General features: G+C 44.2%; 2 protein-coding genes and 1 long non-coding RNA gene across 5 annotated transcripts in view; 2 read left to right on the top strand and 1 right to left on the bottom strand.

The window, feature by feature from the left end:
• The window catches only part of LOC311511097 (complement component receptor 1-like protein), a 32,857-nt gene extending 23,245 nt beyond the window's left edge, over positions 1-9,612 (top strand). For both annotated transcript variants that reach the window (XM_084611428.1, XM_084611427.1), the window contains 2 exons: positions 5,316-5,345; positions 9,538-9,612. In XM_084611428.1, the coding sequence (XP_084467554.1) occupies positions 5,316-5,345; positions 9,538-9,593 (86 nt within the window). In that variant the 3' untranslated portion in view covers positions 9,594-9,612. The remainder of the gene's footprint in view (positions 1-5,315; positions 5,346-9,537) is intronic.
• A 9,027-nt stretch (positions 9,613-18,639) lies between these two features.
• Positions 18,640-20,907, bottom strand: LOC311511099. Its single transcript, XR_014709200.1, has 3 exons — positions 20,783-20,907; positions 18,898-19,033; positions 18,640-18,800 (listed from the first exon to the last, which is right to left on the bottom strand). It is a non-coding gene; the product is annotated as an uncharacterized lncRNA (long non-coding RNA).
• LOC311511098 (membrane cofactor protein-like) overlaps positions 19,668-22,081 on the top strand; it is a 27,193-nt gene continuing 24,779 nt past the window's right edge. Inside the window, exons 1-2 of one of the 2 annotated variants that reach the window (XM_084611430.1) lie at positions 19,668-19,871; positions 21,220-21,405. In XM_084611430.1, the coding sequence (XP_084467556.1) occupies positions 19,796-19,871; positions 21,220-21,405 (262 nt within the window). In that variant the 5' untranslated portion in view covers positions 19,668-19,795. The remainder of the gene's footprint in view (positions 19,872-21,219; positions 21,406-22,081) is intronic. The other variant, XM_084611429.1, reaches the window with a different exon arrangement.

Here is a 22,081-nt window from a genome sequence, read left to right as displayed (position 1 = left end):
AGACAAGAGGGAGGAGGGAGAGAAACAAAGGGTCTGTGTGTCTGTCTATATGCTGGTTTCTGCCGGGGATAGACCAGGAATGGAGTCTTAGAACTTTTAGTAAGTAATCTAGCTAGGTATGTGTTAGATTATGATTTCTTTAAATGGCTGAGAAAAGAACTGTGCTGAATAGAATAACTATTTCTGTCTGTGTATCTTTCTTTTTTTTTTTTTTTTTTTGTAACTTAAGGTTTTGCCTAGAGGGGTTCTCTATGTTTTTGAATCTAATTACCCTGTAGGTATCTACCATCCTGATTTTAGAGGGGGGATTTCTTTATTTCTATTTACTACTATTTTTATTAAAAGTCTTCTTGTAAGAAAGCTGAATGCTTTTTCATTGTTCTCAGATCCAAGGGTTTGGGTCTGTGGTCACCTATGCAAATTGGTGAGGCTTTTTATCCAACATTTCCCAGAAAAAGGGGGGTGCAAGTGTTGGGAGGATAGTTCATTGTTCTTAAGATCCAAGGGTCTGGGTCTGTAGTCACCTAGGCAAATTGGTGAGGCTTTTTACCAAACCTTGTCCAGGAAGTGGGGTGTAAGGCTTTGGGAAGTATTTTGGGGGGAAAGACTCCTCTAAACAGCTCTTCCCCAGTAACCAGTATTAGTTTGGTGGTGGTAGCGGCCTATCCAAGGACAAAGGGTGGAATATTTTGTACCTTGGGGAAGTTTTGACCTAAGCTGGTAAAGATAAGCTCAGGAGGTTTTTCATGCAGGTCCCCACATCTGTACCCTAGAGTTCAGAGTTGGGGAGGAACCTTGACAGTTGGTAAAAGAGTGTCTGTACATAGAATCATGGAACTGGAAGGGACCTCGAGAGGTCATCTAGTCCAGTCACCTGTACTTAAGGTAGGACTAAGGATTATCTAGACCATCCCAGACAGATGTTTGTCCAACCTGCTCTTAAAAATCCCCAATGAAGGAGATTTCACAACCTCCTAGGCAATGTATTCCAGTGCTTAATCACCGTGACAGGAAGTTTTTCCTAATATCCAACCTAAACCACCTTTGCTGCAATTTAGGCCCGTTGCTTCCTGTCCTATCATCAGAGGTTAAGAAGAAGAAGAAGATTTCTCCCTCCACCTTGTAACAACCTTTTATGAGCTTGAAAACTGTTATGTCTCCTGTCAGTCTTCTCTTCTCCAGACTAAACAAACCCCATTTTTTCAATCTTCCCTCTTAGGTCATGTTTTCTAGACCTTTAATAATTTTGTTTGCTCTCTCCAGTTTGTCCACATCTTTCCTGAAATGTGGCGCCCAGAACTGGACACACTATTCCAGTTGAGGCCTAATCAGTGCGGAGTAGAGCGGAAGAATTGCTTCTCGTGTCTTGCTTACAACACTCCTACTAATACATCCAAGAATGATGTTTGCTTGTTTTGCAACAGTGTTACGCTGTTGACTCATATTTAGCTTGTGATCATCTGGGTATAGTGCTTAGCTTGTTTACAAATATAAAGTTTAGTTTTTAAAAGTCATATGATACATAGAGCACATAATCAGCAATAACCCCAATTTAGGTGAATCAATTTAACAATACAGTTTAGATATCCGAATACTCAGGTACATCACTCTTGAAAAGTTGTACAGAGATTTGGTCGTGGAAAACAAAATCTATCAATGAGTGGAGATTGTCCCTCAGTAATTGAGAATTAGGTTGGTTGTCCATTTAGAAAATACGATCCATGAGGAAAGTATTTGTTACTTTCCTGACTGCGCTTCTCAGCGGCACTCCAGCTCATCCCTCCTGGTATTGCCGATGTCCAGTGATGTGTTCTATGTAGATGTTCCTCGACCACCTGATGGCGTCGGACACCATGAGTTGCCACATCAGCCGAGTGTAGCGTTAACCGAATCCATATGATCTCCGCACTCGCTCCTTACTGGGGTCCCATGCGCCAAGGACTCTGACGATCAGTGCGTTTGTCTGGACCTGGTAACCCTTTGTTCTCAAGGTTTCGGCCAGAGGGGCATATTTCTCTACCTTTCAAGCTCTGGCATTGTAGAAGGCCAGGATCCTGTTCTTGAAAGCCATTGTGATGTCCACCATGATCTTCTTCCGGTCCTTGCTGGTGATGACAATGTCTGGTTGCAGTTGGCTGTTGGTTCCGGGGATGGCGGAGTTTACGGCAACCTTCCCCACTGGTGGCGGGATGGCTCTGGCCAGGCGACCTTGGATGGCATTGTTTTGCAGCTGCCAAGCTCTTGAATGGGGCTTGCAGCTACACAGGACGTGGGGTAGCGTCTCGTTGGCATAGCCGCACTTCCCGCATCGCTTGTCCCTAATCCCATGGTGTGGACAGCTCCGTTCAGTGGGACGCAGTTGAGCTGGGCCCTGTGGCTGCACTTCCAGTTGGCAAATTGGGTGAAGCTGCTCCCAGGGAGGAAGTGGTTGCTGGGTCCCACTTGCACGTCACCTCAAATGCCTTGCCCTGGTCCGGCTTCCGTTTCAGGTTTTCCACGTAGTGGCGCAGGTGGCATCCTTCAGGGTCCTCTCCAGCATGGTTCTAGCTCTCGGAGTGATGATAGTGTGATCTGTATTCTTCAGCTGTGGCACCAGGCCTCCCAGCTCCTGGCATTCCTCGCATCACATCCAGTGGCAGCCGATATGTTTCTCCAGTCGTCGCGTAGCGTTGCGGGCATGAGTCCAGAGTAAAGCCGAAGTCAAGAGGAAGACTCATAGACTTTAAGGTCAGAAGGGACCATTATGATGGTCTAGTCTGACCTCCTGCACAAAGCAGGCCACAGACTCTTATCTACCCATTGCTGTAACAAACCCCTAACCTATGTCTGAGCTATTGAAGTCCTCAACTCATGGTTTCAAGACTTCAAGGTGCAGAGAATCCTCCAGCAAGTGACCCATGCCCCACACGGCAGGAAAAGGTGAAAAAACCCCCAAAGCCTCTGCCAATCTGCCCTGGAGGAAAATTCCTTCCTGACCCCAGATATGGCGATCAGCTAAACCCTGAGCATGTGGGCAAGACTCACCAGCCAGACACCCAGGAAAGACTTCTCTGTAGTAACTCAGATCCCACAGTATCCTAGAGGAGGAACCTGCAAGAAACTCTGCCGAGGAGCCAGAGGGGGAAAGTAACCTGGGCACCTACAAGACTCTCATCTCTGGCTCAACAGTCTTGAGAGGATCAACTGGGTCCAACAGGAAGAGGGGGATGGAGCGGAGTACAGGCCTGAGACTGGTCTGGGAAGGAGCAGTTAAAAAGCTTGGTTAGAGAAGTTAGGGCGGAATGAAGAGGACAAACCAGGCTGGAGGGGGTGAAGGATGGTGTTGGAGAGAAGAAACATGAGGCAGGGGTGTGTTGGGAGAACTTACAAACGAAGGGAGGTAAGGGAACAGTTTGGAGGCATAGGTGGGATGAGACGATAGCTTTTGAGAATTGGGGAGACCATGTACTAAGCGAGGGAATAGACGCTTACAAGCTCCTAGGGGGTGTGGCACTCCAGGCATGTTGACTTGGCCGAAGATGGATCATCTTGAAAACTGTACTGTAATACTAATTATTTTGTGTAGGAGTAGATGGCTTCTGGTTCAAAGAATTAGTTCTTGGCATGGCTGTACGAGTAATGTGTCCACATGCATGTGGACACTTGTCACTGTGCAAACTCAACAGAAATCCTAAGGAAAATGAAATGGGTAAAATAGCTTGTCTGTATTGCCTAGTTGAATAGTGTGCTAGCAGGTAGTGCTTGATCCTTTGACCAGGGAGAGAGAAAAGGAGCAGTCTTGGGACTCAGTTTTAGCATGTTTTGTTGCAAACTAACTTTGTAAAATCGCTCTCTAGTTGTCTTGTCGCCTTTGAGGTCTTTCCCTGCATGGCGTGGCTTTGTTCAGCATATTCAGATAAGTGGGTTGCTTCTGTATCGTCTTGTAAATCTCCTTTTTTTTTTTTTTTGCGGAACCTACTCTGAACATAACCCCAAATGGCCCTAAAGAAAGCCCAGGTCAACCTGATGACGATAAAGGGAGCGAAAAAACCACTGTGCTCAGATACCTAGAATCCTCAAGGTGGATGGTGGAGGCGTTGGTTTACACATTGAACTGGAGCATTCTGCACACTTACTTCAATTTGCGCTTCATAATATATAACAAAGTACAGTTGTGCTCACCTGAATGCCCCTTATGCCCAGGTGTGAATTATAAGACTGAGGCTGGAATTAAATTCCTATACCTAGGTAGTAGTCTTGTCTCCCACCCAGAACTACCTCTTCCTTCATTCCCTTTTCCCCCACTCGTCAGTATGATAATACCCACCTGCTGATGGCCACTCACTCAATATATCTCTCTAAAATGCCAGCTGTATGAAACTGTCAGTCTGAATTCTGCACAATAATGGCACAGGCAGCTACAGGCTTAACTGGTCGTCAAGTGTCAATGATGAGAATTCAGAAATTCTCAGTGATGAATACAGATCCGATGAGATGTCTACTCAGTTCACTTTTTGTTCTGTAAGTAACGGTTAGGCTTGAGTTGACTGATCCTCTGGTAATGACAGCAGGAGTATCAAAATGAAAAATACCACTCTTCTCCTGTTTCTGCTCTGCTCCCAAATAAGTACAGGTTGGCAAAGAACCTGATGTCACTAATCCTGTGGTTACGTGTAGAGGCCTGTTTTGTGGTAGCTGATCCAAACACCACACCTCTAGTGACTTTTGCTATAGGTAAAAATTTGGCTGACCAGTGCAGAATTTGTGTGCGGTGTTTTGTTGTAGCCATGTCGGTGCCAGGATATTAGAGAGACAAGGTGGGTGAGGTAATATCTTTCATTGGACCAACTTCTGTTGGTGAGGAGAGTCAAGCTTTCAAGCTTCCTCAGAGCTGTTCTTCAGGTCAGTGCAGAATTTGGCAGCTGAGATCCTGAAAGTGTCTGGAGGGGAGGGCCCTCTGGTCTCAGAAGGATGCATAAGAATTCCGCAAATGAGAGCGTTCATTCATAATAGAGGAAATCTTTATAGAGGTTTTGCCCTGTCAATTCTCAGGTCTGTCGTCATGTCTCTATTACAATGTACAAGTAATAGGCAGCTTTTCCAGGTATCCTTTCTTCTTTCAATATTGGATTATCTAGGGGTCAGATCCTGGTTTCCAGTATGCCTTATAAATTCTGTAATTTGCATGATGGTATTAATTTGAGTCTATTTGTTTAATTTAGCGTGTGGTTTAAGGTACTAAATGTTGCACCAATAGGAATCAATGGAGTCCTATAGTTAGCTGGCATTCATGTAATGTGTCACTTCAGCTCACCTTGCACTTTTTTTCTTTCTAGGGCTGAACACTGGTACCGTGATTGCTATTGGTAAGTAATTTAAAATTTTAAAAAATAATTCAATGCATAGACTTTACATGGTAAGATACGGTAATAGCATAAAGTATTTATGTTCCACTTCATTTCAAGCAATTTTTTCCCCGCTGCTTCACTACGTGAGGCATCTACTCCGGGTGAGAGAGTTTTTCTGTTACTGTATTATGTTCTGTCGAGTGGTGCCATGTAAAAGCTCATGAGGCAGATGCTTGACTTATTAATGTTCTTTTAACATAGGATGTTTAATGTAGGACTTTTGTGTGTAATACTAGAAAGAGTTGCCCTTAAATATCCATCTTACCCTCAGCCCATCTCCTCGGCAGCCTGAGGGTGTGGGCAGGGGAACACGGCAGAGGCTCACTGCATGTAGTCACTTTTGCACAACTTAGTAAATTCAGCCGTTAGATTAAATTTTCAGTATATTACTTTAAAATAGGTTTCTCAGCTTCTACAAATCACTCCCTTTACACAACCAAGGACAATGAAAGCTCCATTTTTAAACTGTAGATGCATGTAAAAAGGAAAAATCGGGGCGCGTTCAGCTTGGCCAGTGGGAGGGAAGGGGGTGGGGATGAATGGCGGTTTGAAATGTAGTGTGTGTGTGTCTACGCTGGAGCTGTAACTTTGAGCTCGGGTGTAGACATATCTGCGTTAGCGCTGATTGAGCTGGAGTGCTGAAAACACAAGCGTGGCTGCAGTGGCACTGTACTTGGATGGCTGTCTTGCCCCTCGTGCCGCCACAGCTATGCTTCTGTTTTCAGCATGCTAGCACGGAGCTATGTCTGCCCGAGTTGGAGACTACATCTCCAGCTCCAGCATGGACACGGCCTTAGTGTTTCTGTCCCAATCCCCCAACCCAAAGTGTCTTCTCTCTTTTTTGATTTTCTTCTCCCATTAACAAAATAGGAATACTTGAGTTACCCTCAAACTAGGTGTGCGACCCAGAGCCTTTTCCCTTGGACCCCAAGAGATTCAAGCCCAGAATGTCTTCAGAAATGCCTGCAAGACTTTCAGGCTTGTAAAATGAGAATGTGGCAAACTAAAAACGTAATCCTATTGATCTGCTGTTCAAGTTCTGCTCGCTACAGCGTTCACAGTGAAGATTTTGTCTTGCTGCTAATTAATACTGTGTAAAAGCTTTTAAAAATGGCTTTAAAATGAAAAACTACCATTTAAAATCAAGTTCCCTTGGGCGCCATGGTTTCTGAAGTGCCTTTTGATTTGCAGCAAGATCTAGTTTCAGTCTAAATTCCTTTGTGTTTAGCCCTGACTTTGCAAGAGACATCTTAGATGCTGTGAAGCCTGCTTTTTACTGTTTTACAATTTTTAGAAATGGAAGTATTGCTTGTTACCTGTGTAGGCAGAGACTCAACTCTACCCATCCACATCATACACATTCTTAGCTTACAGGATATTTCAACAAAGCACCTGCCTAATATCTTTTGTAGGGTAAATGAGAATTCTGATGCTGAGGCTTATTTTGTCCTTAATCTGTAAGCAAAGGCCAATGATCATAAGCCTTTAACAACACATGGTGTCCCATGTCGTGTCTAAGCTAATGAGATGTGCAGCATCCTACAACTGTTAACTTAGAACTGTCTCCAGCTACACAGGTAACTGACTTGAGAGATCCTTTTTGCTTGCTATCACTTTTATCACTGTTGGAGGAAAAGATACTCGCATTTAAAATGGGCTATTACTGCCAGAGTAAAAGAAATCCAGTATCAAGAAGACTTGCAAGTAACATGTTGCTATGTAGTCTCTCTGACTATGAAAAATAAGGTCTTGCTAGGATTTAACTGGGAACAGTTTTGAAAGAGAACTATCCTAAATGAGGTAACTCGTTGTCCTATAAATTTTAACCAGAGTTGTCTATTAAATAGGAAAAGACACACATATTAGAGAAGAAAATTGTCTATTGTTTTTGTGTTAACTTAATCCCAGAGACCGTTTGCTGTCTGAAAATGTAAAGCCATAGGTTTTTCCAGTGGTTTAACTTCAGTTTTTAGGAAACAATTTTAAGCGCTTTATACCTGTCTTTAATTAAATTGCATATTGACCAATCATTTGCCAAAACTATTAATAACTCTTTTCAATGTTTTCTAGGAGAGCAATATGCTTAAATAAATCTGAGACTTCATTCCGTAACGGGGTTCTAGCACGTACACTAATTATAAATGAACCCTATATACCCAATCATGTGAACCTGAGGCTTGACAGACCTGTTTGCTGCAATCCCCTGGGGATGTTTGATTGGCAGAAATATGAATATTAATATTGATAAGAGACATGAGTTAAAACTGTGCCTCCTTTCCAAGGGGCACAGCTGGGTATCTTGCATATAGGTTTTTACCTTGTGTGGGATTTCTTTCACAATTGAGTTTTAATAGAAAATTGTACATAAAATTTTAGAAAAGAGTTTTGGATTTGAACATTCTCTTAGAGTTTGCAACACACTGCAATGCTTCATTGTGCTAGTGCTTAGAAGGTAAAAAGAAAAAAAAATCCCTATGTGCATTGAAAGAAATGCAAAAGTAAATAGCATTAACTAGTTTTTTTTTTAAAAAAATCTTTCTTTTTTTAATGATATGGAAATAACGTGTAAGGATTTTTTAAACCGCTTAACCTCACGAATATAGAATTATAGAAGGGGGTGTGTGGCTGGGGGGAGTCTGTCGAATCATCCTGTCCCTGCAAAGGCAGGATTGTTCTCTACAGTACTTTTCTCTACCATTTTAGTCCATGCTAGTTTTAAAAGTTCCAGGTAATAGGGCTTTCACTACTTCCCCCTGCCCTTCCCCCCCACCCTCCCAAAAAAATCCATTGCTGTCAAAAATTTTCCTCATATTCAGCATCCGTTTTCTTCGGAGTTCTAATGATACAAAAAGCCTCCTTTTAAGGAAGCGAAAGCAACTTTGATTTTTACTCTTGAATTCTGGAGTCATATTTTATGGAATTAGTTTCTCTCCTTTCCTGCTGTTGAGCCCATATGATGCAAAACAGCGCTTCAGTGATCTACAGGAATGTGGAAAAAAACCTTGCTTGGGTCCAGAAAGGTGTTTTAATAGAAAATATTTACTTCAGTGTGAAAAGATGGTGCGGTTCTGATGAACCGTTATCTGCAAGAACATAATATAACTATGCAACATATCAAATTGAGACTATAAATTACTTTCTTAGGTTACCTTTGTTCTGTGGCCTGAACAGATATGTTGAATGTGACACTTATGTGAATATCGGCTAAATTCTCCATTTCTATAGAACCATTCTGTCAACCACAGCAGTTATGAATGCATTGTGTACCTTATGTCCTTGTGATGTAACTTGTCATTAACAGCTCTGTCTTAACACATATAAACGTTACTTCAGTATATTACCATTTTGATGATATAAGAACAAATATTTTCTCCAGAAGAATATTAATGCTACAAAGCCCATGTTGGACTTTCATTTCTGGTGTAAGGTTGCAATTCTATCCTTAAATCCGAGACTTCATTCAGTAGAGGAGTAGCAGCATACAGACTTTACATTTCAACTTTTAGCTGATACAATTTTGTGTGCGGAGCTCGCCAGCAGGCAGGAGATGTTAAACAGATCTCTGCTGAAGAAGAGCTCAGGTGGTGTGGGTGTGTTTCATAGTGGGTTCACTGTGAAACGGTGGGCCCTGACAGTGTACAAAAGTACTGTTGACTCTTCAGTAGTACTCTACGTGGTATTCTTGGGGTGTACAGTTGAATGAGATTCTTGTACAATGTGAGTGGTCAGTGGAAGAAACAAATATGTCCTAAAAGAGTGTTATGTTATAGATGACCCCCTTGCCTTTCCAGTGCTCTAAACAGCTGAGCGTTACGGGGAGGGAGCATAGATAGTCCAGTTCTCCTGTATTTAGGATATGTAATAACTAGCTTACCACTGTTTGCCAACTTTGATTACAGATTAATCCTCCTCATGAATTTTTTTCTACCTCTCTTCTGTTTTGGACATGGCCTCTGAGAAGAAACAGCATGAACTGTGCTTTAATTGGAAATGAATTTATAATTGTGTTAATGTAACTCTAAAATTAACTAAACAAATCTTTCAGACAGAATATAAAATGAAAACTCTCATTATCCTAAACATGGGGAGTGAATTCAAGATAGTATGCATTTTTACTTTGGTTATAACTTTCTTTCTTTTGGTTTTTCAGGAAAGATGCGTGTCATTCTTGCCGTGCTGATTACTAACTTGTTCATCAGACAGTGAATGTGATATTGGAAGAAAATGGAAAAATTGAAGCAATCGTCATATGCTTGTACTAAACTTTTCTCGTGATCCCAGATTCCTCTCATTACAGTTGTGTTCAGGGTTGTGGATTTTGCTGTTGCGAGCGAGAGCCTGTTGAGATTTCTATTTGGAGGTTTCTATTTTGAAGTATGTATTATCCCTTTTAAAGTACAGATTTCATGATGCCAAAGATACTCCTTGAACTGCTGTCGGCTTTTGTTTAATTCAAATTTATCCTCAGTTTCAAAACCAAATCTCCAGAATAATCAGTGTTCCTTTTGCTCTCATGTCCAGGAAACTCCAAAAACAACAATAACAGACAGCCCCAAACTACTCTTACCCCAAGGCTTGTATTTAGTGTGTCCTCAGTGTAGCATCCCAGGGTGAAGTGCATGGACGTGTGCAAGACTCACTGTGGACTCTGAACACCTATCAAATTTTTTAAACCCGTATTGAGAGGCAAAATAAATTACCTCTGTTTCCTTATGAACGCTTTCTGATAAGTAAGCAGTAAAATGGTTATACTTGTGATCAGATTCTTCTGATTCCGTGCCTAAAGGAAATGTCTTTATTTTTCTATTTCAGTAGTTGAAAATAAGTTTTTGGTAGCATTTAAAGCAAGCTTGTTACGTTCAGGAAATAATTCTCTGCTGTGAGAAGGTGTTCATAGCCAAATGCTGTTGGTCACTGTCACTGAAAACATAAATTATTTGTAGTTATGCAAGTTGTACAGAATTTTACTTGGCAATCTGAATATTTATTAAATGAAAAAACTGGAATTTCTGTGTTGTACTTAAGTCTTTTTTTTTTCTCTGAATAAAAGTCTGTACAAAGACTATAGCATTTTTCACTATAGTGAAAAAGTTTTTCCTAATATCCAATCTAAACCTCCCCCACTGCAACTTGAGACCATTACTCCTCGTTCTGTCATCTGCTACCATTGAGAACAGTCTAGAGCCATCCTCTTTGGAACCCCCTTTCAGGTAGTTGAAAGCAGCTATCAAATCCCCCCTCATTCTTCTCTTCTGCAGGCTAAACAATCCCAGCTCCCTCAGCCTCTGCTCATAACTCGTGTTCCAGTCCCCTAATCATTTTTGTTGCCCTTCGCTGGACTCTCTCCAATTTATCCACATCCTTCTTGTAGTGTGGGGCCCAAAACTGGACACAGTACTCCAGATGAGGCCTCACCAATGTCGAATAGAGGGGAACGATCACGTCCCTCGATCTGCTTGCAATGCCCCTACTTATACATCCCAAAATGCCATTGGCCTTCTTGGCAACAAGGGCACACTGCTGACTCATATCCAGCTTCTCGTCCACTGTCACCCCTAGGTCCTTTTCCGCAGAACTGCTGCCTAGCCTTTCGGTCCCTAGTCTGTAGCTGTGCATTGGGTTCTTCCGTCCTAAGTGCAGGACCCTGCACTTATCCTTATTGAACCTCATCAGAGTTCTTTTGGCCCAATCCTCCAATTTGTCTAGGTCCTTCTGTATCCTATCCCTCCCCTCCAGCGAATCTACCACTCCTCCCAGTTTAGTATCATCCGCAAATTTGCTGAGCGTGCAATCCACCCCATCCTCCAGATCATTTATGAAGATATTGAACAAAACCGGCCCCAGGACCGACCCTTGGGGCGCTCCACTTGATACCGGCTGCCAACTAGACATGGAGCCATTGATCACTACCTGTTGAGCCCGACAATCTAGCCGGCTTTCTACCCACCTTATTGTGCATTCATCCAGCCCATACTTCCTTAACTTGCTGACAAGAATACTGTGGGAGACACCACAGCTAAGCACTGATGGAACTATATTGGTGTCAGACCACTAGTGGCTGAAGCCAGGACAAAGGCTCAGGCCATGTCTATGCTACCGGCTAAATCGGCACTGCTGCAATGGATGCAGCGTTGTCAATTTTACCAGGTCTGGTGAAGATGCTAAGTCTATGGGAGAGTGGTCTCCTGTTGATGTCTGTCTGTACTCCACCTCCTTGAGAGGCGGAAGCTGTGTCAACAGGAGAGTTTCGCATCGACACAGCGCGGTGTAGACACCGCTGTAAGTCAACCCAAGTTGTGTCGACTTCAGTTGCCTAACTTGGCGTAACTCAGCTTGACTTACAGCGTTAGTGTAGACCAGCTCCCAGTGTACACAAGGCCACCAATGGCGGTAGCATTGGGAAGCTTAGTGTAGATGGGCCAGTGGGTGCTTTTGGCATTTTAAACCCAATTAATGGTGTTTTCAAAAGAGCCCAAGTGAGTTAAGGAGGAAAAGTCCAATTGAAAGTTGTTGTGAGCTGACTTGAGATGAAGGGGGGAGTTGATGTGAGTCACATTAGCTGTCTGTCTCTGTTCCGTAGCATAGTGATTCTGCTCATAACTTTCCATACACTGAGGTTATGAAATGGAAATTGTTGAAAAACCACTTTAAGGTGGAGTCGAGGTCTCTCAACTGCAGGAAAATAGTAAACATTTTGTTTTTTGTTTTTGTTTTGTTTTTTTTCATAAAATGTAGAAATGCACCAAATTTGGTAAAGGTTAGTGAGGGACTGGGATGGTGAAGTGAAATACTACTTGTTCAGTCTGGCAGTGAGGTGTGCTTAGACTAAAATTTCTGCAGGCAGTAGGTACTGTGTGGGGCTCATTCTCTCTTACCTTGCTGGTCACCCTGTGCTGCAGCTGTGTGTGCGTGTGTGAGATCATTTTTAAACACATAAATGTAGTAGTGTTTTCAGAACTGGTAAAGCTTTCACTTGCTTTTTAGCATAACAATGTCGCCATCTTTCCATGACTCTGGGTGTATCGGTTGGTTCTCGACATGGCTATCCTCCAGCAGTCCCTCGGTTGCCATGTCCTCGTATTCACTCTTCTTCCATTCCTACCAATAAAAAACAAAAATATTTAACCATAAATAGTTATAAAACATGTTGTAATTTTTCATCAATTAGTTATCAAAATGGCCTTACCTCCACCGTCGAGTCTGCTTCCTCCAAAGCCAGCAACACATTTTTTCGCACGCGATCTTTTTTGTCTTTTACAACTGGCCGTGACTCCATAAAGTCTTCCTGTTTCTTCAGTTCAATTTCAGGATGAAAGGCAGGGTTATAGAACACCGATGGGACTTCCTTGCATAGTCTTTGACACTCATATTCTGGCCTTCATGGGACATAAGCATGTGACTAATTGCAAGAAGTCGTTGGGCCATTAGCATGTGCAGTAGTGTTCTGCAGAGTCAGCTGCTTCATAAACAGAAGGCAATTTTTGTGCCTTCCCTGAATCAAGAGAGAAGTTCTTTCAGTTAGTCATGATAACAAGTTCTAACTTCGCATGGATACGGTTGTTCTGTTTTGAACTCCATGAAGCAATGTTGAATTTCTGATACTGTTCATCCTTTTGTAGAAATAAGCTTCCATTAGTGGATAAAGCATCATAAATAATTTTCTGGATATTCTGGTCCTGGGGGGCGAGGAGAATCTCCCTCATTGAGTTTAAATGAGGAAAAGAATTTTTATTTGCCTAAAATCAGGATTCCCGTGGGACAGATAACAGGAAATTGCTTGACAAAATGCATAATTAATCCATGGAACTCGGTGCCATGAGACTTTGAAGTAAAGAGTTTGGAAGAATTCAAAGAAGGATGAGACCCTCAAACTCTTGTCCTGCAAACACTTAAAACGGTTTTTAACATCACTCGTGAACTATCCCCTACAAATCAATGGGTCTACCCAGGTAAATATAGTTATGCATGTGAGTGTTTCAGGGTCTGGGCCTTAATTTGGCAATATAAATATATGCACTTTGGATAATTTAGTTGGCTTACTCCTCTTTGGGACATGAGGGGAGCCATTAACTGTGGGGTTAGGAGGAATCTTTCCCTGTCCAGCTGGCCTCCTGTGGGCATAATTATCTATAATGGAGGTTTTACAGGTTTCTCTGTAGCTTACCCAACAATTATTTTTTGAATATCTTACGGTGCTGCAATTTTGTTTCCCTCTATCATATAATTTGTAATGCTCATGGCAGCTAATTCTCCCATGCTTAATAGGTCAAATAATTGGCCAGTGCTTGATCACAGGGTTTTTCTTTCAACAAGTATTTTGCCGTCTCAACTGATTTGTTTTGGCTTACGTTTTGCAATATAGTTAGTAATAGTGGTAACAGTCTGTAGTTGCTATGCTGCACTCTGTGTCTGGTGAAAATCTGACCTACAGGTATTGCTGCGTTTACTAATGTGTGTGCTAGTTAGAGCACCTCACATCAAATTTTACAACTAGATTTAGTTGAGATGTCCAGCTAGTGACACCACAACCAAGAAAGAAGTGTTTAAATAGTGGTTCATTCCTCTGGCTGGCCCTCGGTGTTTCGTTTTCTGGTCCCCTGCAAATGGATGAGCAAAAAAAAAGTCCAAGCAAAGAGCAAAATTAAAGCCTGTATTTGGTGCATGCACACAACCCAGATGTTGATTTGCATGTGCTGGAAATTGGCACCCAGGGCAACTGGCCTCCTCACCCATCCCTCGGTGTACATTGCACTACAGCTTGGTCCAAAGTTTGACTGGTATATCTATTTCCATTAGATGTGTGATGTTTTAGCAGAATAGTTACACTGGTAAAAGCGCTAATAGGGATGCAGACACAGTGGCATAACTTAGTCCCTTGCCCATACGAAATTTGCTATGCTGCTATAAGCACCCTTGAACTGATATAACTGAGTTTGCACTATGGGACTCAATCTAGGCCGATATAGTTAAAGTGGCACAACTTTCTAATATAGACAATCCCTTAGAGTCTGATCCTGAACACCCTCAATGCCTATGGAATTCCAGCTTCCCTAATAACACGAACTATAAATGTGAAGAAAAAGTATCAACTACCCGGTGCTCAAAATGACTGATCGGTGAACGTTTTCAACCTGAAATTCTCTTTCATGAACTTGGCTGTGTTATTTTAAGGCCCAGACAGGAATGTGTGCGAGGGGAGGGAGCGGACTGCGTACATACCCTTGTGGAAAGCTGAAAGCCACTTTGGCACCTCAATGTACATTTTCTCTTGCATGATGTAGAACAGTGGTTCTCAACCAGGGGTATGCATACCCTTGGGAGTAAGCAGAGGTCTTCCAGGGGGTACATCAACTCATCTAGAGATTTGCCTAATTTTACAACAGGCTAGATAAAAAGCACTGGCAAAGTCGGTACAAACTACAATTTTGTACAGACAATGACTTGTTTAATGTCAATAGAACACTTATTCTAACAGATTTATTTTACAATTAAGGTAAAAATGAGGAAGTCAGCAATTTTTCAGTCATAGTGTGCTGTGACACTCTTGTATTTTTAGGTCTGATTTTGTAAGCCAGCAGTTAAGTGAGGTGAAACTTGGGTGTATGTAAGACCAAATCAGACTCCTGAAAGGGGTACAGTAGTCTGGAAAGGTTGAGAGCCATGAATCGAGTGGTACAAAGCAGCCTGGAATCTGGCCTAATATGTCCAGCCTTACCCATTTTCTGCCAAGAGACAGATTCTGATTATGTTTATGCTGGTGTAAAGCCAGTGATAACTCCAGTGAAATCTATGGAATAACCCCGTTGTTAGACTCCTGAAGAGGAGATCACCATCTGACCCTAAGCAAGGAGGGTGAGCTCTATAATTAATAGCAGAATTCAGTGTCTCCAAAGCTTTTGTTCATCAGATCATTCTGCTAGTTGGCATCTGATCGTGCTCCTAGGCATGGTAGAATGGAGATCAGGCATGTAGTTCAGAGAGGGGTTCTGTTTGTGTTGCACTTGCTTTCATTTTTTCCCCTTAACATCTACCTGGCCTGATCTGTTTTACTCAGCTTATCTCTGGGGGAGCATTTGTGCTGCATAAAGGAGTTTCCAAGCAGGATAAAACTTGTTGTCATAGACTCTTTCATCGGAACAGACCCAGTGCTGCTATCCAAAGGTACAGCTGCCAGTTACGTATTTGTCTTGGTGGAGCTCAGTAGATCTGTGTGTTCGCTTCGCCATTTGAAAGGAAATGGAAAAGGGAGGAGGTAAAGAGGAACATAGGAAGGCTGTTTGAGACCACAGAGATGCAAAGGGGAGGTGGTTGTCTCCTAAGGGAACAGAGCCAAGTGGAATCAAATGCTATAATCCTTCCCACTATGAGGGAAATACCCCACACTTCCCAATGGTGTTGAGTATCTGGCCGCCTTCTTATATTCTATAGTAGTGCTGATGAGCTTGACCCAGTAGCCTGCAGGAGCTTTAGGGCACCTTGGTGTTTTGGGATCCCGCAGGATGAGAAGGTGGAGAGGAATACACGTCATTAGAAAATGAGGTTGGTTTTAGATCTGTTCAGAGCTCTCGTGGCTGAGCATTGCTGGGTGTGCACAAAAGACCTGTGGAATTGAAGACGCGAGAGTCTCACAAGTGGCATGGTTTCTAGAGTATTAGCTTAATTTGTTTTATATTTTAACTAAAAACTTAGGCCCCACTTCTGCGTGTCAGTAGAGCCCAGCACCAGTGTGAAGCCCCATTGAAATCTGCTGCTGGTCTGCAAAGACTCAAGACTCTGCTGGCATAGAACAGATTAGAGGAAGGGGGTTGTAGGGCTTGCCCACATAGTGGGCATTTTGTGGATTAAATTGAGCATGCTGTTGTGGAATAACTATTTTGAAATAAGTGCGTCCTCACAGATGATGTGGATTTTTTTTAGCTACTTTCCTCTGAATTCGTGCATTCGCCTCCCACTGACTTGTAGAAATAAGTGCTCTGCGTTCTGGGAAGGCATCCTGTGGTGCTTTGGTCCACTGCTAGGCTCTATGCATTTTGGGATTCTTCTCATGGCATGTTGTGGGACACCGTCCAGAAACCGCTGGCATTCTGGGTCTTGAGATAACAGCGGCAAAGTCCTATAATTCCTCTGCTCACATCCCATCATTCAGCTGTTTGGTGAGTCTTCACATGGAGTCAAAGAGCATGAAGGAGGCATAGCTGGGCACTGGGGGCCAGGCACTTGTTAATGCATAGAGGTGAATGCACATGGTGACTGAATGCACCCTGTATTCACACCCCACATGCTATTGTAATAATCTGCACAACAGATGCCTTGTAAGGTATCATTTGAGAACTAATTCTCAATAATAATTCACTGGTCAATATCACAGTAAAATGTGTGTGGCATGATATGTAAGGTTATGAATTTTGCTGCCTGGCTCTCTCACGGAATCTCACGGAAGGTTGCTGATCTATTAGAGAGCATACTTGTTTTAAGTCATGCAATGTTCCGTTATAAAGTTGTTTGGCTCGCCCCACTCTGCCTGCCCAGTGTTCCTGCTGGGAAGCTGGGTCAGGGTGCGGGGACTTGCCCCATTCCTTCAGCCTCTGCGCCCCAACCCCGCTTCCCTGCAGGAGGGCCAGGCAGGCGGAGCGGGACAAGCCCCCTGTGCCCCGACCCCGCTACACCCCTGCCTCAACCAAGCTTCACAATATCATTGGTGAGTACAGTAGTAAATTGTTTAAAATTATTTAAAACTTAGTGTATATTTATATAATCTCCTTTATCTAGTGAAAAAAAATTCCCTGGAACCTAACCCTCCATTTACATTCATTCTTAGGGGGAAATTGAATTCACTTAGCATCATTTCGCTGAAAGTAGCATTTTTCAGGAACATAACTGTAACGTCAAGTGAGAAGTTACAATAGTTACAAAATACCCCCACTTTCTGTCACAGATGAAACCTTCACGTGCAGGTTCCGCAGTCAAAGCTGGCAAAAGGAAGGGGATGAAGAAAGGTCGTGTGCTTCAAGCACAGGACTAAGAGTCAGCAGCTATGTGGGTTCTGTTTTCAGCTCTGTTTTTGTCTCTCCCACAGATTCTCTGTTCTGCCTCGGGTAAGTCACATAGGCCAGAATGCACAAAAGGAGTTAGGTGCCCAAGGCCCCATTGTACCTGCCTAAGTCCTGGTTTCAGCATCTCTGTGACGCCCAAAATGTTCCACCTAACCCTCGGAAGGAGAAGCTGGCGGTGCCAGTGCCAGTGCCCCCCTTCTAACTTTCAGTTCCGTGGTCCACTCTGGTATGTACTCAGTCACAGAGCCAGAGACACGCTGCAGTTGGGTGGAGCAGTCAGCTGGGTGCTGGGAGACCCTGGCTCCAATCACTTTCCTTCTTTTTTCCCCACAGTGCAGCAGCTTCACTTGGATAGACCGAGGGAGCCCCCATCAGACTATCTCATATTCAGTGGTTACAGCACTCTGCTGAGAGACGTAGGAGACCTATGTTCAAATCCTTCCTCCCCCTGTGCCTGATGTGGGAATTGAACCTGGGTCTCCCCACATCCCAGGAGAGTGTGCTCACTATGGGGCTAAATGTTACCAGGTGGGTACAGCTAATGCCACCTCCAGCCGTTTTATACAGAGTGGGGCAGGCACCTAACTCATTCTGGTAAGAAACATAAGTTGCCTGACTCCAGAGGAGCAGTTCCCAAAGCTAGCTGCCTATCTCTGGTGGGGGCTGAAGGGCCATTTCTCCTCAGCATCTCCCATTGGCCAGCGTAGGTGGCTCCCTGCTTCTCGCACTGGCTTTGGTGGATCACAATCTAAGGCGCCTATCTCCCTCTATTCCTTTGATAGATCCTCAGGTGCCTAACTCGGGCTTTGTGAATCACAGCGATTTTCAAGGGGCCCGAAAGTTTCCAGGTGCTCAGCATCACAATGCCTAACTCCTTTTGTGCAGCCAGATCATACCCTTTCTGGGTCTCCAGTTCCTCATCTCTCAAATAGGGATAAAACCTTTGTCTCTTTCTCCGGAGCCTGTGAGGATAAATCCATTTCTGCAGGTGGAGTACGCATTATACTATTGCCTGTATCGATTCTGTAAGATGCAGTGAGGGAATAGCTACAGGGTCAGCCCTGTAGATATGTAGAATACCTCCTTTCTGACATACATGCAGACACAAAGGGAAACTGATAATTATGCAAATGTTAGTGAATATACTGTATTTCATTATCTCAAATTGTTCACAGCAAAAGTGGAATCCCTTCAGAGAATAGGTGAACTGATGGATGAATGTGAATTTCTTTAAATGTAAATGTGTCTGTTTCCAAAAGTGTCTCTGGTCACTTAGTTAAAAATAGGCTTTCACGGGGGAAATAATGTATTTCTTCTGTTTCCTCTGTGACTTGGCCACTGGTGCTATATACAGCCAGCCCTGTTAATAGGAAATATGAAAGGAACAGGTGTGTAGTAGAGGGAATATCAAGGACTTCAACAGGCCCAACCCACTGCAGATTAGAAAGAGAGCATACCTCAGCACATTAATCTGCATTCCACTGAAGTCACCTGTTTGGTTTTCTTTCTTTTTACTGTATTGCACTTCCTGCATCTAGAAGGACATTTACAGCCTGCAAGCCAAGTCCTCACTGCAACTAATTTTCCTCTTACCTGAAAAACACATGATTTATCAGTGCGTTGGTAAAGGGCTCAGTTACCTTTGAACCAGTTACTATTTTCTGGCTTATACATTGCAATTATTTAATCTTCGCAGTAAGTCTGTAATAGCGACAGCAGTACCCCCTGTCCAGTGAAAATCTAACTTTTGGGTCATTGTACGGCAGCACTTTCTGTTAACGCTAAGGTATGGGGTGTAGGCTAGCTCCAGTGCTCTTCACACACATTTTACAGCTGGATTTGGTTTAAATGGTCTCCTCCCAACTTCACACTACTTCGCCCCTTGCAGGATCAGATGGTACAAAACCCCCTTCCCCTACAAGGTGAGGCACCGGCGTCCGCGCGGGATGAGCCAGGCCGCGCCCCGCCCGCCCGCTCATCGCTGCAGGGAAACCCACAGGAGCGCGGCCCCGCCGCCGCCGCCCCCGAGCGGGACCCGGAGCGAGCTGGAAGCGGGGCCTGCCCGCCAAGGGCCCCGGCCGGGCCCCGCGTGCCCGTGAGCGGCGGGGGCGGCGGCACCGACTGGAACAAGGGACCGGCGCCGCAGCGCCCCCGAGCGCGCAGCCCCCCAGCGCCGACCGCCAGGAGGCCCCGCCCTCGGCCGGCCCGCTCGCGAGCGCTCAGCGGCGACACCGGCCCCGCCCCTGCCCGGCCGCTTCCCCGGCTCGCTCGGCGGCCGGCAGCTGCGCCAGAGCCGGAAGCTGCAGTTCTGAGGCGGCGACGCCCTAAGGCCGCTCCGCCGCCGCCGCCGCCGCCATGGTCTCGGGCCCGCGCTGCCCGCCGGGTCTCTGGGGGCTCCTGGCGCTGCTGCTGCCGCTGCCCGGAGCTCGCGGTGAGTGTGGGCGGGGGGCCCCGGCGGCCCCTGCCCGGGCACAGAGTCCTCCCGGTCTCTCCCCCCTCCATCGGTGCACGGCGCCCCCGGGCCTCCCCGTCCGGCCCCTCAGCCCGGGCTGCGTCGAGCTCGGCCCGCGGGGGGGCGAGGGGGCCCGAGCCGCGCGGCAGCGACCCCAGCCCGGCCCCTGGGGCGAGCCCCGCACCTCTGCGAGCCTCGAGCCCCCGCGAGCGCTTCTGCCTGGGGGCTAAACTCTGTCCCGCTGGTGGGAGTGTTAAGGCCCGGGGGCGGCGGCTGGGGGTGTCTCCTGTCGGTGGTTGGAGGCGGGCGGGGGGTGGGGGGAGAAAAAGCCCCTTCGAAGAGCGGGTAAAGGTGCTGTAGCTGGCCAGCTTCAGTAAAACGAAGTGTGGGCATAAGACTCCTAAAGACTGTCAAATGAGCAAGTTCCCCTGTTACAGCCTTAGCTTTGTGACTGTACAGACAGAGATATAGAAACTTTGTTAAAGCTAATGTTAAAATGATGTAATACACAGGGTAAGACAAGTGTGTCTGTATATCTGGGTATAATGCTTAAATTATCCAAAAGTACAAAATTTGGTTTGAAAGTCATAAGGTACATATAGTAGATAATCTGCAGTATCCCAAATTAAGGTTCAGGTATTCACATCCAGTTATTTGGGTACATCACTCCTAAAAGGTTATAGGAAGAGGAGCTTGTGGAAAGCAAATATAGTAATGAGTGAAGATTGTCCCTCAGTCATTGAGAATTTAGGGTCAGTTGCCACTTAGAAAATACAATACAGTACATCAGGAAGTTTTTCAGTTACTTTCCCCACTTTGCTTCTCATTAGCACTTGTCCTCATGATTATCATACAGTTTCCATGCATCACATGAGAAATATGAAAGTTACCTGTCTCAGAGATGGCTTTCCACCAGCTGTTCTCACTTGTTCTAATGCCAGACATGTTTCGTGTATTCTTCTGTAGATTGCTATCCTTTGCCTTCTCCTTTGCCTTCTACGTCACCTTCTTTCATGTCACTCTGTATGGTTGCAACCCTTTCTCTAAAACCTGTGGGTGGAGCAATGTCTTGTTTTGCACAATATACTTACCCTACGTTACTGCACATATTCAGGGTGATGTATACATGGTAAATTTTAATGTACTGCAGTTCTGTATGAAGCCCATTCAGTAAACTAGCTTCAAGGCTCTAATGAAAACACGTACCTCCAAATTGTCCCCAATAAAATCATTTGTGGCTTCTCTAAAACTAATATTCTGTTACAACAGACTACTGAATATCTTTCATAGTTAACTTTTTCCCTTCCTTGCCTGTCTCTCTTGCTAGGCACTTGTGATTCTCCTCCACGGTTGCATTTTGCTGAGCTGCCTGGGGGAGTGAACAATTCCTATCCTGTTGGGACCAAACTGAAATACTCCTGTCGCCCAGGATACATTTTGAGCTCTGGAAAGTCTCCTTTTGTTACATGTCTTGAAAATTCAAAATGGTCAGTAGAAGCTGAGTTTTGTGAAGGTGAGTATCTTTGTTGCTTTTCTATTTCAATTGATGTGCAAGCCATCTAGACACAGTTAGGAATCTCTCTTCTGTTGGATATCTCTCTTCTATTGGCATATGAAAAGAAGGCAACTGCCATCTTTTCCTGTGCTGTGTATTTATACCTCTCTACTGTATTTTCCACTCCATGCAGCTGATACAGTCAGTTTTAGCCCACGAAGGTTTATGCCCAAGTTAATTTGTTGGTCTCTAAGGTGCCACAAGGACTTCGAGTTGTTTTTGCTGATACAGATTAACACAGCTACTGCTCTGAAACCTATTACAATTAAGTAAAATGCTTTGGTGTGCTAAGTGTCTGTCTTTTTTGAAATATTGTAGTTGCTGTATCCCTGATAACGAAATATCCTGAATTCACTGTACTAAAAGTAAACCCAGTATTGAATAATGTCTCATAGAATATCGGAGTTGGAAGGGACCTGTGTTACAAACTTGGTCAAAATAGTAATTCATAACAAAACTTAGAGAATACTCCTCTTGGCTTCATTGCTAAGAGTACGATAAGATTTTTGCAAGTTTTCTCATCTCCAGACTATAGATGCTATATTCCATGTAACTAGTAAGGATATCTATAGTTGGATGCTAATGAAACTTAACTCTGCCTTCTTGTGCATATGTTTTAAATTATGACTGAATT

Source organism: Lepidochelys olivacea (assembly GCF_965140295.1).
Source record: "Lepidochelys olivacea isolate rLepOli2 genome assembly, chromosome: 21".
Classification (NCBI taxonomy): Eukaryota; Metazoa; Chordata; order Testudines; family Cheloniidae; genus Lepidochelys; species Lepidochelys olivacea.
This window is presented reverse-complemented; position numbering and strand designations above follow the sequence as displayed.